This window comes from Sinocyclocheilus anshuiensis, unplaced genomic scaffold, assembly GCF_001515605.1.
Source record: "Sinocyclocheilus anshuiensis isolate Anshui unplaced genomic scaffold, SAMN03320099.WGS_v1.1 scaffold964, whole genome shotgun sequence".
Classification (NCBI taxonomy): domain Eukaryota; kingdom Metazoa; phylum Chordata; class Actinopteri; order Cypriniformes; family Cyprinidae; genus Sinocyclocheilus; species Sinocyclocheilus anshuiensis.
The window spans coordinates 195,907-214,756 of NW_015552666.1; the positions used below are offsets into that span (position 1 = coordinate 195,907).

General features: G+C 36.9%; 2 protein-coding genes across 4 annotated transcripts in view; one reads left to right on the forward strand and one right to left on the reverse strand.

Annotated features, from left to right (window-relative positions):
• Nucleotides 1-2,691: 2,691 nt before the first annotated feature.
• LOC107667395 (protein OS-9-like) lies at nt 2,692-14,364 on the reverse strand. 2 transcript variants are annotated; one of them, XM_016459064.1, is made up of 15 exons: nt 14,174-14,364; nt 13,616-13,792; nt 13,374-13,437; nt 13,099-13,175; nt 12,276-12,374; nt 10,742-10,943; nt 9,592-9,753; nt 8,966-9,072; nt 8,801-8,834; nt 8,583-8,674; nt 8,075-8,314; nt 7,750-7,984; nt 6,524-6,742; nt 5,774-5,883; nt 2,692-4,198 (listed from the first exon to the last, which is right to left on the reverse strand). In XM_016459064.1, exons 1-15 carry the CDS (start codon nt 14,321-14,323, stop codon nt 4,061-4,063), a joined length of 2,106 nt encoding a protein of 701 aa, XP_016314550.1. In that variant the 5' UTR covers nt 14,324-14,364; the 3' UTR covers nt 2,692-4,060. The 2 variants fall into 2 exon arrangements, with proteins under 2 accessions (XP_016314550.1, XP_016314551.1); XM_016459065.1 differs by lacking the exon at nt 6,524-6,742.
• Nucleotides 14,365-17,267: 2,903 nt separating this feature from the next.
• Nucleotides 17,268-18,850, forward strand: part of LOC107667298 (beta-1,4 N-acetylgalactosaminyltransferase 1-like) — a 29,279-nt gene continuing 27,696 nt past the window's right edge. For both annotated transcript variants that reach the window (XM_016458940.1, XM_016458941.1), the window contains exon 1: nt 17,268-17,422. The gene's annotated coding sequence lies outside the window, so the exon portion shown is untranslated. The remainder of the gene's footprint in view (nt 17,423-18,850) is intronic.

The window sequence follows — 18,850 nt, forward strand, 5'->3', positions numbered from 1 at the left end:
TTATGCGTATTTGGCGCCACCTATTGTTGTGGGTGTATTATTGACATGTCAAAGTCTAGACCCTGAATATAAGACAACCGCGTTTTTTCAGATGTATTTCCAAGAAAAAAACATCGTCTTATATTCGGGTCAATACGGTATATTTATGTATGATAGGCTACACCGTTTACTATTTCATGAAACTTAACTATCATAGTTAATGAAGCCCAAGTGCCACCTACAGGCCTATTATGTGAAGTGCAGGCTGGCGAAAATTACCATTTTTGATAATTATGCAGCATTATGAATGTGTCTTATGCTCATCAAGCCTGCATTTATTTGATAAAAAAAGAACAAACTGTAATATTGTGAAATATTATTACAATTTAAAAGAATGTTTTTTAAATATACTTTCATATATGAGAGTGTTAGAGTTTTTGTCTCAGGAGACAACTTTGAGAAGCAGGAGACTCAAGCATAAATCTACATTCAATCTTAAAGTAACCTCATTTCTGTCTAGGAGAAATATTTGAAATGTTAAAGAAATCTCAATTTAGATTCTTCTTTCCTATGGGCTGGCACAAGTTCAAATTTCATTGGAAAACAATGTGAAGTGGAGCGGTCATTTTCCGTTTTTATTCATAAATCGGTTGAAAATTATATGGGACAGACGAGCTTATTTGTGGAGCGATCTGGATCTGCGGTTTGTCTCATTTTATAAATCAAATTACATCGCTGACAAAATGGATGCTAAATGACTACAAAAGGACTTCACAAAACCGTGCAGCGCCAAAAGTCGCAATAATGGTAATCATTATTCAATTCACTTATATTTATGTATGATAGGCTACACCGTTTACTATTTCATAAAACTATCATAGTTAATGAAGCCCAAGTGCCACCTACAGGCCTATTATGTGAAGTGCAGGCTGGCGAAATGGTGACGTGCCGACTTTATTATATTACCATTTTTGATAATTATGCAGCATTATGAATGTGCCTTATGCTCATCAAGCCTGCATTTATTTAATAAAAAATACAGAAAAAAATGTAATATTGTGAAATATTATTACAATTTAAAAGAATGTTTTTCTATTTTAATCATTTATTTCTGTGATGCAAAGCTTGACATGGGACAGACGAGCTTATTTGTGGAGTGATCTGGATCTGCGGTTTGTCTAATTTTATAAGTCAAACTAGGCCTACATCGCTGAGAAAATGTATGCTAAATGACTACAAAAGGACTGCACAAAACCGTGCAGCGCCAAAAGTTGCAATAATGGTAATCAGTATTCCATTCACTTACCGTATTGGCCCGAATATAAGACGACCCTGATTATAAGACGACCCCCCTTTTTTCCAGATGTACCTTTTGGAAAAAGGCTTTTTAAAAACCAAATCTTGTTTTTTCTCAGTAACAGCATTATGAATGTGCCTTATGCTCATCAAGCCTGCATTTATTTAATAAAAAATACAGAAAAAACTGTAATATTGTGAAATATTATTACAATTTAAAAGAATGTTTTTAAATATACTTTAAAATATCATTTATTTCTGATGCAAAGCTGAATTTTCAGCATCATTAGCCTACTCCAGTCTTCAGTGCATGATCCTTCAGAACTCATTCTAATATGCTGATTTATTATTAATGTTTGAAACAATTGTGCTGCTTAATTATTTTTTTGTAACCTGTGCTACTTTTTTGGGGTTCGTTGATGAATAAAAAGTTAAAAAAAGAACAGCATTTGTTCAAAATAGAGATGTTTTCTAACAATATAAATCTTTACTATCACTGTTTCTATTAATTTAACAAATCCTTGCTGAATAAAAACTAATTTCTTTAAAAAAAAAATAATACTGACCTCAACCTTTTGAACGGTAGTGTATATTGTTACAAAAGCTATATTTTAAATAAATGCTGTTCTTTTTTAACTTTTTATTCATCAAAGAATCCTGAAAAAAGTATCACATTTCCAACATTGATAATAAATCAACATTGCATAAAATATATTTTAAAGTATATTAAAATTTTGATCAAATAAATGCAGGCTTGATGACCATAAGTGACTTCTTGCAATATAAAATTAATACTGACCTCAACCTTTTGAACGGTAGTGTATATTGTTACAAAAGCTATATTTTAAATAAATGCTGTTCTTTTTTAACTTTTTATTCATCAAAGAATCCTGAAAAAAAAGTATCACATTTCCAACATTGATAATAAATCAACATTGCATAAAATGTATCCAAACTTTTGACCATTAATTGTTTTTTTTTTTTTTTAATTGCCCCTATTTTACATTTGAGCCCCTGCCTCTGAGGAACTCTGCAAAAATTTACTCAAGTAATTTTAGTAACCCAATTCATTATTTTTTATTAAATCAAGCATTATATAAAAACAAATGTAACTTTTATTTCGAAAGCTGTCAGTAACAGGGGTATATTTTGTGTTATGTTAATTAGGTTAATATCACTTTATACGCCATTTTATAATATTATACCCGATTTATTCACATTGTATATTAACTTATATTTATATAAGTATACTATCAATTGTTAGATTTTACTTACAATAAAATTGGGACCAGAATGAAAATGCTTTTTGTCACAATGCTCAGAAGACACGATGTGAGCTTGTAATTTGAATGTGAGACCTTCAAGGCTAAACATTGTTTAAACCTATGAATTAACTAATATTTATTGTAGACTACAGCATATCGTACATTTTATTGTTCAGTCATCTTTCACACAAGAATTTGCAATGTATTTTCAACAGGTTTCTGAGATTAAACTTTTCTTTAGTAGTACAAAAATCTCGTATCTTGTGGCCCAGCTAACAATTTTTGGTTCCCAGAATGTAGTATTTGGGTAAAAAAAAAAAAGGGAACCAAAAACTAACGGTAGGGGAACGTTGTGTTTGCTGGGGTGACCTTTAAAAACCCAAAGCTACTGTAAGTGATTTTTCTGAGCGTCCAATTGTTTGGACAAACAAGTAGTTCCGCCCCAAACATACACCACTAACAGAGATCCGCTACTAGGTTCTCTGATTGGGCCGCCGTCAGATTTTTTCTTCTACTTTAATTTACTGTTTGCCAACCACAGGGGCTCTCACAGAGACAGTGTGATGTCTCAAGACATATTTCAGTGGCATGTTTTTTTTTTTTACTTAATTGCTTACAGAAGCTTTAAATTGAAAGTATGCCTTAAATTATCAATAAACAAATCAAATGCTGTAGCAACATTATTTACAATCGACCAAAGTATGATGATCATTCAAAACATTTACAACAAAGACAGCCCTTGTCTGCTGGCAACATGGAAGCAGTGGCTAAATGCAGTAGATTCCCAATGTTTGGCAACAGTTTTTGTCCCAAGTTCTAAACTAAGAATTAAGACCAAACTGAAGCAGTACACTGAATAATTTGCTTAGGGCAGGGCCAGGCTCAGGATTGGTTGAATAGCTGTAGATGTTTGCCACAGTTGTGAACCAGTGGCCAACAATATTAAAAACAAAACACAACATATGAATTAAGCGCCAGAAGAAAACACTGGTAGGACACTGCTTCAATTTGCATTACAGTGACTCATCATTCATTCAATCTGCATCAAGCTCCACCGCCATACTGTACTGAATCCAGATTTTCTGACTTTCAAGAGCAACCAAGACAAACAAAATCACTGTTTGTCCAAGGATGAGAACATGTTGGTTCAGACTGTCTTTGCAAAACAAACTTTGACATGCATACTAACTGATGGTTTGTCTGCATGTGAGAGAGGAGAATGGTCTGTGTCACACACAGACATAAAGCACAACACAAATGAAATGTGTATATTTGTATATTTGTTAAAAAAAAAATAATTCCAAGATTGAAATCAGGCAAGAATATAAACCACTCACAGATGCCCATTCAGGAAAATAGGAATTCACGGCAGTGGACTGAATCCCTCACAGGGTTCAAATGACTTAAATGGTCTAAGAGAGCAGTTTGGTTTTGATGCATGTGACGACCAGGCAGTTTATAGTTCAGAGAACGCTGGATGCCCTTCTTCAGGTTAACTGCTTGAGAGAAGAGGAAAAGAGTCAAAAGTCTGTTTCATCAGAATCACTGTTTCCTGTGGACTGGTTCTCTTCCTGTTTTTCTCCCCAGACAAATTTGTAGTTATTCTCCAAATCTTGCTGTCTCTTCTGCTCTTTGTATACTTCTTCTGTACCTCCCGTCTGCACACAAAAAGAGTAAACACCAATTTATTTACCTGCTGAATGTAAGAAACAAAGCATGAAAAAGGCCTTTTCCTTAAATGACACTAAAATGTGTAAGGGGCATTTATATTAAAGGGGTCACATCATGCATTTTCTTTTAAATTAATTAAACTCACAATTATAACAATTGTGCACCTAAAATAGTCATAATTCCCTCTCTTTCTCTGCCTATTAAATTTTTGCTGCTTTGCCTTTCATATGATGCTGCTAAAAAGAACATTATTTGGTGTAATGAAATGTGTTTATGCGGTTTAAGGTTCAAAAAACACATTATTTTCCAAATACTGTACATTATTGTTTCTCCTCTATGCCCCGCCTTTCTGAAACGTTTTTACAAAGCTCATCGGTCTGAAAAGCAAGGTGTGCTCGAATTGGCCAGCTATCCAGTGCATTGTGATTGGCCGAATACCTCAAGCGTGTGACGGAAATGTTACGCCCCTTACTATATTGTGATGGTGTGTCCCGGCCGGAGTGCCGAGACATAAACATTAAAACCCATTATAAACGAGGCATTTGTTGCATCCAGTGGGGACATAATTACGGATTATAATGACTTATACTGTCTTTTTATGCGTTGCGTTGCATCGCGCCACGTAAACATAAAACCATGTCTGCATTTGTGATCGGAGAAATGACAAACAACAAGTGCTACTCTACACTGCTCAAAACTCACGTTTGAATCGTCAGTGGCAAATTCTTCAAATATAAAAAAAACTTACTTACAGTCTGTGAGTCAGAACAGCCGGCATTGTAGTCTACTAGGAAAAATTGAAATCGCATCATATGACCCCTTTAATATTTGCTTTTAAAGGCCGTCTTCTAATATTTACTTCTGGACAATAGGTTTTCTGTTGGGTCCAGTATAAAATTCTGTACAAATTAAGCATTACATTGTTCACAAAACAATCCATGCGGAAATCTGCAGTTTGTAATATTGGGATTCTTCAGAAAATATGCAAAGTTTCAGGTGCTACACATGGCTAGAAACACAATGTTCAACCAACATTCCCACATTTTACTCTTATTATTTGCTGTTAAGGTGTGGTCTCACATACAGTTGTTTGGTCAAATTTCACAGGCTATATTCCTGCACAAATGGGAGTTTTGCGTGAAAGTGAAAACAATTCCCTGAATTTGCCACATCAACCAATAGAAAGCTGCTCGGTTTAAAAAAAGTTACTTCTGTGTGAGCTGTGCTTCATGCATTGCCACACTATTTACAATCAACCTTTTTACCCTCGAAATTGTGGGTGTGACCAAAAATGTGACCAAATGATAAACAGTATCTATGAAGCTTTCTTTTTAGTACCTTACTGTGACTAGGTGGGTTTCAGTTTACCGGAATACCGAATAGGTCTCATTGATGGGTAAATGTGAGCATGTCACACTTTTTATTGTGCAATGAACTCTTTTATCTCAAACGATGAAGAAATTTTATTCTATATGACCTTTTTAGTGAACTTGCAGGTATGTGTTGCTTTTTATACGTTGCAGGTGAACACTTGTTGTATAGTTGTGTGTATAGAGTCATACCAGAAGGTTGATGAGAAGCTCTCTAAATGATTTTGTATCCTCCTCAGTGAGCCACTGGTCTCCTGCTTCCTCTGCTGTTTTACGGGTTAAAATCTTCACCTCAATCTTTCCTGAAAAACAGGCCCAAAAATCCTTAATCATTCACATGTTAACGTAAACAATTATACTCTTATAGTTTAACAATAGACAAAAAACAAAATGATTATTTTTCATTCCCATACACACAGTTGATAAAAGAAATAAGTAGAGACAGAAATGATGCATGCAGAGATGGTAATGAAGGCTATGGAATGTAGGAAAGACAAATGAAGTGCTGTCATACTCCTACATTTTCACATTCTGTCAGCCTAAAAATCATCTCTACTCCAAAACCAGAAAAACAGGAGCAACAGCCACCACCCTCTACTGACAAATGTGAGCGTACACGAAACCTATAATGCTTTCTTCTTTCAAAGCCATTCTTAAGACAGAAAAGGACATCCTCCTCCTTTCTCTGCAGCCATGCATAAGCCAGCATCAAGGGAAAAACAAAATTACTGGAATCATGAAGTTTAGATGTGCCTTAGTGGAACAGAGTCAAAGAGAAGAAAAGTTGTGCTTATTTGAGGAAACAAGTTACTCAGAGCAAAACCCAGCCCCAGTCAGAAGAATAATTTAAGATTTTGTGGATGAAAGATAAAGTCTTTGCTCCACTCACAAAGACACACACAGGGAAATAAGAATACTTTAGGTGTGTGTGTTCCGGCCTACCTTCGGCCTTGATGCCGGCTCTCTCTAGCTGCTCTTTGACCACTTCCTGAATCTGCTGCCACTGGGGGTCGCCCTCGCCCAGTTCCTTCACCTTCACACCCCCCTCACCACCATCATCATCATCGTTGCCCCCGGTAACCGCTCCTGCAGCCACACCTCCACCCACCTTATATTTAGTCACCCTGACTTTTACCTGCTCGCCACTGCTGCCCGCTTGGGCTTGGGTGATGAGAGACAGAGGGAAGGGGAGGTTACCGCGGATACGGCAGAAAATTCCCCCTCCATATTTTATGTAATATAGTCTCTCTCTAAAAACATCAATTGCACAACAGAATGATACTGTATAGTATTAGTGGTGACAATGATTTAGTATACAGATAAAGTATATAGTGGCCCCACAAAGTATTTGGACCATAGTTTGCTGATTATAAGTTAATGCAAGCATTCAAAAGGTTGGGGTCAGAAATTTTTTTTAACGCAAGGATGCATTAAATTGTCAAAAGCGACAGTAAAAAAAATATAATTTTACAAATATTTCTATTTCAAATATATGCTGTTGTTTTGAATGTTCTATTAATCAAGAATTCTGAAAAAATGTTTACAAAAATGTTAAGCAGCACATCTTATTTTAACATCGAGAATAATAAGGAATGTTTCTTGAGAACCAAATCAGCATGAGAATAATTTCTGAAGGATCATGTGACTCTGATGACTGGAGTAATGGCTTTTTCATCACAGGAATAAATTATATTTTAAAATATATTATAATAAAAAAAACTGAGAAAACATTTTAAATTATAATATCAAAATATTATTTTAAAAACATTTTAAAAATCTTACAAACCCTAAATTATTGAACAGTAATGTTATCACTAAAATTAAGATAAAAGCATTTGCATCCAGTAATTTGTCTTTGCGAGCAGTCAAAGGTTAAACACTTAAAATTAAGTAAAGTGAAAAGGACTATCATCAACGTTTTTTTTTAAGATTATTGATTTGAGGCCACTGTATAATGCATATATATCCATATCCATTATACACAAATTTACAGACATTGTACTATATATATATATATATATATATACTATATATACATACAGTATGTGTATGTGTATGTATAGTATAATATGCTCAAAAGCAGGTTCTATGAATGCCTGAGGTGCCATCCATTCTACCATCAGTTCATTCATGCACCTGTTCACTCAGTATCCATTATGTATATTTACCTGGTGTTTTGGGAACCAGGTTTGGGCTGCCAGCAGAAGGGCCTCCCTCTGTCTTATGCTGTGTGTGTGTGCTTTTATGCATTTCTGTATTTTTTTCTGTTTCTAGTTGACTCTCATGTCCAGTCTTGTCTTCAAGACGGTCCAGAAGTTTCCCCAGTGTGTTTTCTAGAGTTTGCGTAGCCTGAGAGCGATCAAACTCGCCCTTAAGACCTTCATTCTCTAACTCCTGCTGAGCCTGGGCGATAAAAACATGATAGAGTATATTTACTGCCAAAGCTTTTGGCTGATTGGTACAAGAACAGGCTATAACAGTAGTAACTCATACTTCCTCTATGATGTTGTCAAACTCTTTCTGCATCTCTTCTTTTATCTCTTCTATCTTGGAGGAGGGAACGGACTGATCTGCCATCTCATCTTCAAATTCCTGCAGCAATGTTTCATCCTCATCCCCTTCCTCTTCCTCCACCTCCCTTCCTGCTGCCCTCTCCTCTCTTTTCTCCTCCTCCTGCTCCTCTTTTTTCTGAGATGACTGCTGGATCTCTTTTTCCAGCTCAGCTTTCCTGTTCTGAACATAGAGCACAGAAATTAATGGTTGATCGATACATGTTTTTAATGGGTGAGTGGCTTTTTACTTGACAAAGTGTCTTAGAAACACTTTATGGCAGTAAATTTAGAAAAACTGCAAGACAATGGTCATGCAATGGTCATAGGTGATTTTGCAATTTTTGCCTAGTTATTTTCCACAGTTACTGGCCAATATTCTCCAGAAGGCTAGATGTTGACTGATAAATCAGCCTCTGTCAAAGCCTGTATCCAGATTCAAAAATACTTACTTTTTGGTTGCTCTCTCTGAGATGTTGTACAAATTTCATGAGGTCTGCAGGGTCTGTGATGATTTTAAAATTAAATTTTTCCTCTCCAAATACTAAAGAGAAAAAGAAAGATGAAGGTGCACTGCTTTAATTTAAGGACAACTTGATTGATGCTATATTTTTTTTGTTTGTCACAAAAATTATTTAAAGTCTATTTAAACTTTGAATAATTGTCTTACTGTCATTTTCATGTAATTGGCTGTCCTGAGGCTCCTGTAAGACAGTTGTAGATCACAGTAATGATCAGTGCCCCCTCAAAAGGTTAATTAAACAAGCGTAAAGGTAATAGAAAGAGTATATGGTTTATATTATAGATTGAAGATTTGCTTTAAACGATGCTGTACCTCTGAGTCAGTGCTTGACTCTGTGCTTGCTGGTTTGGTAACTCCCTCCCAGAAGTCCTTGTCCTCTGGCTCTTCTCTCACTAGGCCCCCCTCAGCTACTTCATCCTCTGTAACACATATAAATGCACACACAAACACCGTACTGTTTGAATGCTGTACAGAAGCTGCTAACAAAACAAAAGCGAGAAAGCTAAAAAAAAAAAAAAAAAAGACAAAGAAAGAAAAACTAAGACAGTAAAAGACTAACCTGGAGAAAATCTGTATAATATAAATGAACAGTAATGTTAATGTTAAATATTAAGGTTAAGAAAAAAATGTATACAGTATATATACACTATATATATAGATATAGATATACATACAAGCATGTTTTATTAAAAGATGACGATTTGAAAGTGAACATTGTAATAGTATAATTCAGTACAAAAAAGTCATGAAAGCACATGGCATCACTTTTCACCACATCAATGTCACATTTACACAGCACCACCTAATGTATTCTTTTGTAACTGCATGATTTAGGTGAGGGATTCAGAGAGATTGTAGTTGAAAGGGTGTTGTGGATGGTCTAAGTCAAATTAGACTGACCAAACAAGTATAAAAAATTCAAATCATTGCATGCTAACCTTTTGTTTCTGACTCTGAAAGTGGAGGCTCATCTGAATGGACAACAGGTTCCTCATCGGTTTTGTCGTCCTGCAATCCCTTGTTCTTGTCATCCTTGGACAGAATTTCATCCAGGTTCTTGAGCTCCTCCGAGATCTGCTCCACTTTACGTTTAGTGTCAGCTGAGTACAGAGAAACAGGGAATGTTGCTACAAAGAGAGATGACAATGAGCTTAAAATAATGCATCAATTAAAGTTAGATTAAATGTAGGTTGATTGCATCTCTGGAGAGCTCATCTAACAGGACTTGACTTGCGCAGTGGGGACATTTTCCATGAATAGTGTAATGAGTGAAAAGAAAAAAAATCATGCCTCAAAATCAGACTCCTCCTGAAGTCTGATTAAGCTTCTGAAGGTCTCCATGAACCTGAATGCGTACCATGTAAGCAAGCCTGAGCCAATTGGCACAATATTCCTCTACAGCACTATAAAATGGTGAAACCAGCAACTGTTATAATGAAGTTACAGTATTCTGGGCTTTACCTGCTCTTGTAATTAACAAATTATAGGATACAGGTCATCTCTCCTAGGTGACTAAGGTGTAAATCTGGTGTGCTAGAACTAGGGCCGAGTACTAATATAGCTTTAAAAAAATATCTCAAATGTGTTTTATCCTTCTGAATATATTCAATATATATTTCAATATTTAAAGGGTGTTCTTTCCATTTCTTCAACTAAACAAAGTAGTCAAAGATCTTTAATGCAAGAAGCACAATACAGTCAAAATGTTGTAAAAAATAAAAAATAACACACATATACACATATATATACTATATAATATATGCATACACACAAACATATATATGAAAAAGTCAACTCAAATAAAAAAAGAGAGTTTCAATTCACAAAAATATATCTTAACACCATTTTTCCAGTGATTTTTTTAAGTCTTAATGTAGCATAATTGTGTAACACAACAAGGAAAGATTGTGAAACCAGTCAAAAGGCATGCTCTTGATAGCTATATAAAAGCAAATTAAACTTAATTTTGTATCACCAATAAAGTCACTGGAAACATTAGATGTATTTGATATATTGCCCAATATGTCTATCGTTAAATTAAATGACAAGGCCCTGATGGAGGGAAAAAACAGAACCTCTCATACTTACAGACTTGAGCATTGACATAGTCCATATACTGCTGGGCACTGAGAGCAGGTTGGCACACAATGCCTTGTGGTTTGGCAGTGGAAGGTGGGCGCAGGAGGGGATGCTGGCATGTGCGAGAGGTGTGTACTGTTAAGACGTAGCGGCAGGACTGAGGTTCATCGACCCTTGCGATATAGTCACTAGAGCCCTCTTCGCACACAAACTGTTGAAAAAAACAAAACAAAGAAAAACACATTAATTTAGATTATCATTACCACTAACTCATGAGCAATAACTCATTCCCAAAAAATATATATTTTCAGAGTCATAAATTACATTTTCACAGTCATTAACGATGGCTTTGACCTACACTATATGAGCACTCAATCTAGCACATTTATATGGGCTTTTTAACATTCAATTTCAAAACTACTTCAGCCCTCCCTAACAGCTTCAGCTCCGCTGGGAAGGCTTTCCAATAGAACCCTTTTCACAGACTGTGATGACATGTTTTAACGGTCATCAGCATAAAGTTTTTTTTTAAGTGTATGTAAATTTATATCACTTTACTTTTTATATTATTACCATTGCATCAAATTACAAAAAAAAAAAAGAGTTATCGCTGCTGTTAGGTTGTTTTTAATTCAGCATCTATGGGAGTGAAGGTAACTTGGACATTGTTTTCTATTCTGAATGCTGTTATCAGTGTCTCTCTATTTTTTTCCTCTTTTTGAAAGTTGTGAAAACACTATCGTGAAGTTGTTCTTTTACTATTTGAGTGGGAATGGGAACACAAATATATATATTTGATGTAGTCTCCCATTCACCACTATAAAAGTTTACCCAACTATGATGACTTCCTGCTGAGAAACCTATAAATGTGAAAAAGGTCCATAGATGTTGGGAAATGACTGCAGTGGTTTGCTCCTAGTCATGCACACAATGTAGTGTGCTGTTGTAAACTACTGTTCAAAAGTTTGGGGTTGGTAAGATTTTTTTAAATGTTTTTGAAAGAAGTCTCTTATGCTCACCAAGACTGCATTGTTTCAATTAATAATAAAGAAAAATATTGTGAAATATTATTACATTTTAATACAACTCTTTTGCTATTTTAAGATATTTTAAAATGTAATTTATTCCTGAGATGGCAAAGATTAATTTTCAGCAGCCATTACTCCAGTCTTCAGTGTCACATGATCCTTCAGAAATCATTCTAATATGATTTAGCACTCAAGAAACATTTCTAGTTATTATCAATGTTGAAAACAGTTGTGTTGTTTAATATTTTCGTGAAATTTATTTTTTTTCATAATGTAAAAGTCCTAACTATTACTTTTGATAATTTAATGTATTATTTCTGAATAAAACTATTAATTTCTTTTTTTTTTTTTTTTTTTATCGTACCGACCTTTTCAACAGCAGTGCATACTGTGGCATTACGTATTGTCTTAATTAGTCCCCACATATATTTGGTTATGTACTGTGCTTTCAGATCGACTTTAATAGTACATTTTTTTTAACACTGGTGAACATTTGTGAGTGTGTGCAATCTTACTCTGACTTCTGTCTCTCTGGGATTCCCGTTCAAGTCACATTTAGAGCCATTGACATATGACTGACTATGATACCTCTTCAGCTTATGCTGCTTAGATGCCTAAAAAATATAAAATGCATCTTTTATATACACACACACACACACATATATATATATATATATTGCCGTTCAAATGTTTGGGATCAGTAAGACTTGTAATGTTTTTTAAAGAAGTCTCTTATGCTCATTAAGGCTGCATTTATTTGATCAAAAATACAGAAAAAACAAATACAGTATCAAATATAGATCAAAAAATACATGAATCTTGCAAAATGTTATTACAATATAAAATAATGATTTCTATTTTAATATCCTTTAAAATATTATTTATTTCTGTGATGAATGTATATTAAAATAGAAAAACTTTATATTACATCATAATAATATTTCACAATATTACACTTTTTCCTATATTTTTGATCAAATAAATGCAGCTTCGATGAGCATAAGAAACTCCTGCAAAAAACATTAAAAATCGTTCTGATCCCAAACTTTTGACCGGTAGACCTGTATATTAGACAAGTACAGAAATATAAAGAAGATAACTACAAAGATGGCATGCAAATAGTATACTTCTGGAGATGTGGGTTAATATGTTTATAATATTGCCCCCTGTATTACTAATATTGACAATCAGCAATAAATGGAAAATAGTTGGTAATATCAGAATTCTCTAACTATTAAATGATTAATTAAATAAATAAATAAATAAATAAATACAATTTTAATACATACATACATAAATACATACATAAAAATTAAGCACATTAACTTTTGTCCTTACCTTGGCAGTTTCATTGGTCCAGTCAAACTCAGAATCATAATATCCCAAAAAGAGCACATCTCCCTTGATCTCAGAATCTTTAATTACAGACATGGAATATATATATAAAAAAAAGCCTTGAATAGTGCAAATACACATTATAGACTATACATTATCCTGCAAAACTAAAACTCCAAAATGCCATTTTTTCCCTATTAAAATATAACATAAACAACAGGAAAACATAATTTAGACATCATTTTTAATAATGACACGACATTAATGATTTAACACACCTTCTAAGTGGTATTGCCTGATGTGCTGGCCATAGCAGAACTCGTAAGTCCACCAGTCTTTGGTCTAAAAAACAGAACAAAATAAACATGTTTTATGTCAAATTGCAATGATTTTATAATCCACACAATCATGGCAACTCCAAAGGTAATTTTGCCAGTGCAAGTGGTTGTGTATATTCAGTATTTGTGTATATTCCAGTGTGTGTAAGTCACTGTGACATAGAACTAGAGGTTATGTCAACCTTAACCAGGCATGGTGCGGTTTGCATGGGCTTGAGGAGATCAGGGACTCCTAGGCCACTGTAGCCTTGAACATCAGGTTCTGACACCGGGTCCTGATGGAAACGCATTGCCTGAGCTGGCAAACGACACTCATACAGCTGCTTGTATTTGTTAGAGACCAACATCACATCTTCCATCTAAAACAGGAACAGAAAGAAGGTGACAGAAACAGAGAAAATGAATTAGAAAAAGAGAACCAGGGAAAGGTGGCGATACAGTTTACACCACTATGCTGATTTTTACCGAACTGCATATCGTTATAAATGTGTAAAATCTATAGCATACAGTAACATTACCTGTGGAGGCACAGTCTAACATTTTGTTTGACACATAGCTACTTCCCCACTCGTTACTTCACAAGCTATTCTGCACTGGACAAATAGACACTTAGTATGAAACGATGTCACCTAGGCAAGCTGTTTTAATGTCTGATAAGTCAAGCTGTGCATAAAGCTAACAGCTGTCTGTATCAAATAAACATGCCTAGCTAACTGCATCCCTGGCCAAAACAACCTTACCTGTCCCATAATAACAGGATCGGGCAGAATCTGTATCCCATATTTCATTTCATTTAATTCTTCTAAATTCAAAAAAGCAAGGACGGACAGGAGACATGTTAAGAAAAAAACATATAATCCTCTTAACCACTTAATCAAGGAGGAAGCCATAGTTCTCTCATATCGCAAACTAGCGTTGTCAAATGATTTTCTATTTGGTGCATGTCAATCTGCGCCAAAGAACGTGGATTGGACAACGTTGTTCAACGCCGACACGTGATTGGATATCATCAACGTCAGTCAAGTTTAGAACGCGTATTGATTGGTTCACGTGCGGTAATTGCCACCCATCATCCACGAAAATGACTTCTATTGGACCCGCCGAGTATTTGCAAAGTAATGTAATGCCTCGGACTCATGGGGTCGCTGTGGATCATTTGAAAACGCATACGTTGCGTTCGCAACATTTTCAGGTTAAAGGAATCAAAAGAATCTATGAGAGAAATAAACTGCCAATATATAAAGAAAAGCAGGGTCGCACTTTATTTTAAGGTCCAATTCTCGCTATTAACAAACCATTAATTACGACTTTTGCCTCAATAAACTCCTAATTTGCTACATCGTCATTGTGATAAGTTATATTGAGACAATAATTAATGTAAGTCTCAGCAAAACAAAAGTTAACAAACCAGATATCCAGATGACATTCATGCAATGTTGAAATTTCACCAAAAGCATCATTTTGGTTGAGATTTAAATTCTTCAGTATTTTCAAAAATTCTGTTTGCAAAGTGCACTCTCAGGAAAAAAAAGGTTGGGTCAACATGAAGGCTGGAGATGCCAAATCATGCCCTTCGCTTGCGAGAGAATGTCTTTCCTCAGTGGTATCAGCCAACGGGCTGCCGATAGCAGCTGAATCAACTCGGGGAACCACATCTGATTCCTCCAGGGTGGGGCCACCAAGAGGACTGAGCATCTGACTTCCCTGACTTCTGATGACCTGAGGAAGGGCATCTCGCTGTTTCAAAAAATAAATTGGGCAGTGAAAGTTGTCTTCTGAGACAAAGAGGTCCACCTCTGCCCTGCCGAAGTCAGACCAGATCATTTGAACTGTTTGGGGATGTAATCTCCATTCTCCTGGAGCAACACTGTCCCTGGACAGCATGTCTGCCCCTTGGTTCAGTCTGTCTGGCACATGAACTGCTCTCAGTGAGAGGAGTTTGCCTTGTGCCCATAAAAAGAGGCATTGAGCCAACCTGTGAAGGGAGCGTGACCTGAGACCGCCTTGGTGATTGATAAAGGCTACCACCGTCATGTTGTCCAAACAAACCAGGACATGGTGCCCCATTAAGGCTGGCAGGAAGGTTTCAGGGCTAGAAAAACCGCCATCATCTTGAGGCAGTGAAGTGTAAGTGTTGCTCCAGGTTTGACCAGGAGCCTAACGCCGGTCTGCCCTCGTACAGAGCTTCCCAACCCGAGTTGGAGGCATCCTTTGTGACCACCTTCCTTCTGAAGGTCAGTCCCAATGGGATGCCAGATTGAAACAGGCGAGGAGAAGTTTTCCAAGGGGCCACAGCTCTGATGCAGCGGTGGGTTACCCTGAGATGAAATCTTCCCAGGCGCCAAGCATGGTATGGTACATATGCTTTGAGCTAATACTGAAGAAGTCGCATGTGAAGCAGGCCCAGAGGAATCACAGACGAAGCGGCCGACATGAGGCTGAGCATCCTCTGGAAAACCCTGAAGTGACGCGACCTCTGCCCTGCCGAAGTCAGACCAGATCATTTGAACTGTTTGGGGATGTAATCTCCATTCTCCTGGAGCAACACTGTCCCTGGACAGCATGTCTGCCCCTTGGTTCAGTCTGTCTGGCACATGAACTGCTCTCAGTGAGAGGAGTTTGCCTTGTGCCCATAAAAAGAGGCATTGAGCCAACCTGTGAAGGGAGCGTGACCTGAGACCGCCTTGGTGATTGATAAAGGCTACCACCGTCATGTTGTCCAAACAAACCAGGACATGGTGCCCCATTAAGGCTGGCAGGAAGGTTTCAGGGCTAGAAAAACCGCCATCATCTTGAGGCAGTGAAGTGTAAGTGTTGCTCCAGGTTTGACCAGGAGCCTAACGCCGGTCTGCCCTCGTACAGAGCTTCCCAACCCGAGTTGGAGGCATCCTTTGTGACCACCTTCCTTCTGAAGGTCAGTCCCAATGGGATGCCAGATTGAAACAGGCGAGGAGAAGTTTTCCAAGGGGCCACAGCTCTGATGCAGCGGTGGGTTACCCTGAGCTGAAAACATCCCAGGCGCCAAGCCTGAGATGGGACATGCACTTTGAGCTATACATGGGCAAGCACTATACAAATAAATGTGAATTGAATTGAAATGAATTGAATCTAGCTGATGCTTCCTCATTAGATGGAAAACAACTGCATTCTATGCAGATATCTTGTTTGCTGAATCATTTGACATACACGAATTCTCTGGCACAATTTTAAACATGGTGCATCTACTTTTATTTTCTCTGTTCCTTTGTTTTTCTGGCTTGTTTTTTTATTTGTATTGTTACTGACTTTAATTAAATATGTTAATTTTAGTTATAGAGTGTTTGAATAAATCATACATTTTACTATGAGGAATGCAAGAAGTATTTTCATGCAGACAGAAGTTTAAAAATCATTACCTGAATAGCTAGAACACTTCGATTTCATCTTAAATAAACATATGCCTATTTCGGATGAAAACATATAGGCCTAGCTCTTCTCATTGAAGAGGCGTCACATGTCACACGACAAGATTTAGGCTATTAATTTTGTATTAATCTTATTATTATTTTTACATTTCCCTTGCCTCTCTGAAATATGATGTCTGTCCATAAAAGGGTGCATTGTCTATTATTAATGTTCATAATCATATAAATGATGTTGCTTTTTACTACGGGGCTGCTGAATGTTTGAATCTGATTGGTTGACGAACGTTCTAAGGTGAACACTCTTCTTCTTGTGGTGATGAGCGGCAGGCGTGAGCGCTTGTTGTGAAGCTGCATCACTCTCTCCTCCTCTCTCCTCTCATATGAGCGCCTTTCAGCGCGCCGCAGCCCTACATCGCTATTCACAGAAGGGGCAGCCCGACTCCTCTCCGCTCTCCTCCATTCTGTCTCAGAGGTGGATGCCATGCCATCGGATTTTCTCCATTAATCAGCTGTTTGCGTTCACCTGACAAGCGCGTCCGGGGGTATTTTAAGGGTTGGAGATCCCTCTTGGTGGCGACATTACAGGTAAGATTTATTTGAGCGTGTTCGGTCGCCCCTGTTGTGATTGGCACTGATATAATTTTTTCCCCAGTCATTTACGGCATATTTGTTTATTTCCGCTGCACGATTGAGTGAATATAATTAAATATGCACCGCTAAATTAATTGATCGCCACTCACTCTCTGGTATTTGAATAGAATAGAAGGGATTTGGTTTCTTAGATCGCCTACATTTCTAATGGTGTTATGGATCTGCATTGCCTGATGGAATTTCTGTGCATGATGTGACATATGGCGACAACAGGCCAAGGGGCTTTCGGTACCTCTCTGTATTGCTGTACACTGAGGCGGCAGAATGGGCGTTAAACAGTGGCAATGATCGCCAGTTATCAAGTCCCTTAATGGCTATTGATTATTTGCCATGGCTTTGAACGGCTTCTGTCTCGAAGGCCAGCGGTGCATGCTGTCAGCTGTGCGGCCTGTGTGAGGTAGGCTATATAGTTTACAGGGGGCTGGGAATATTAGCCTTCTAGACTATACCACATCAGTATTAGGAGGGAAGTCGCATCCATTGGGCTTATACACTCTACGGGGCTGCGCATGGTTTTTATCTCATAACCTTGGATAAAGTGCTGTAGGTGCAATTAAGCGAATGGTTATTCGTTGCGTTTAGTTGTTGTCGTGGCAATTTTGCTTTTCCCAATAAAGGTATGAGACAAAAGTCTTTTAAATATTTATTTTCTTGCAAGAAAAGTTCAACAGTCATCCAAGTTGACTGCAGAGTGCGACCAAGAGGAAAAACCCAAACTCAACATTTATACCTTGATCAAATGTGGATGCTTTGATCTCATCCAATCATAATGCATATTAAACATATATCTCCATTTAAAGCTGCAGTCCGTAACTTTTTTTGGTTAAAAGTAATCCGAAATCAATATTTGAGCAAGTACATAACCAGCCAGTGTTCAAAACTATCGTCTTACTTTAGCCCGATTCACAACGGTTAGCTTATAATAATGTTTTCTAATTTGAGTGGTACGGGTAGGTTTTCGCGGGAAATTCGAGCATGGCACTGCGTCATTACGTCACGTCTGTAAACATAAAGAAGTTGTCCCGGCTACCTATTACATTTTCAAAGTAACCTTCCCAACACTGCGGCTACTAGACTATCGCATGTGAGGATGCTGCAGGTGACGGATCGTTTATAGCCTTTTCTCACAGCAGCTGGAATAATTAAATTTATCATTTTGATGGCGGATTGTAATCCAGAAAGGATTATGTGTTTATGAAACGCATGTGAATGAAATGAAATGAAATTCCAGTTATAAATGTGCTTCTGATTACAGATAGCCCGGGATTACAAAGATTTGCATTTTAAAGAAAACCAGTTCGAAGGGAGCATAATTTGCTTTTTGGGTTATTCTTAATATGAAATTCGAATGGTATGACAATT

Excerpts from the sequence above, each read along its gene's own strand:
- LOC107667395 (XM_016459064.1), bottom strand. The coding sequence starts at position 14,323 with ATGGCTTCCTCCTTGATTAAGTGGTTAAGAGGATTATATGTTTTTTTC. Across the intron at positions 13,793-14,173 it reads ATCCTGTTATTATGGGACAG|ATGGAAGATGTGATGTTGGT; the intron begins GTAAGGTTGTTT and ends TTCCTGTTTTAG. Across the intron at positions 9,073-9,591 it reads TTCAGAGTCAGAAACAAAAG|AGGATGAAGTAGCTGAGGGG; the intron begins GTTAGCATGCAA and ends TATGTGTTACAG.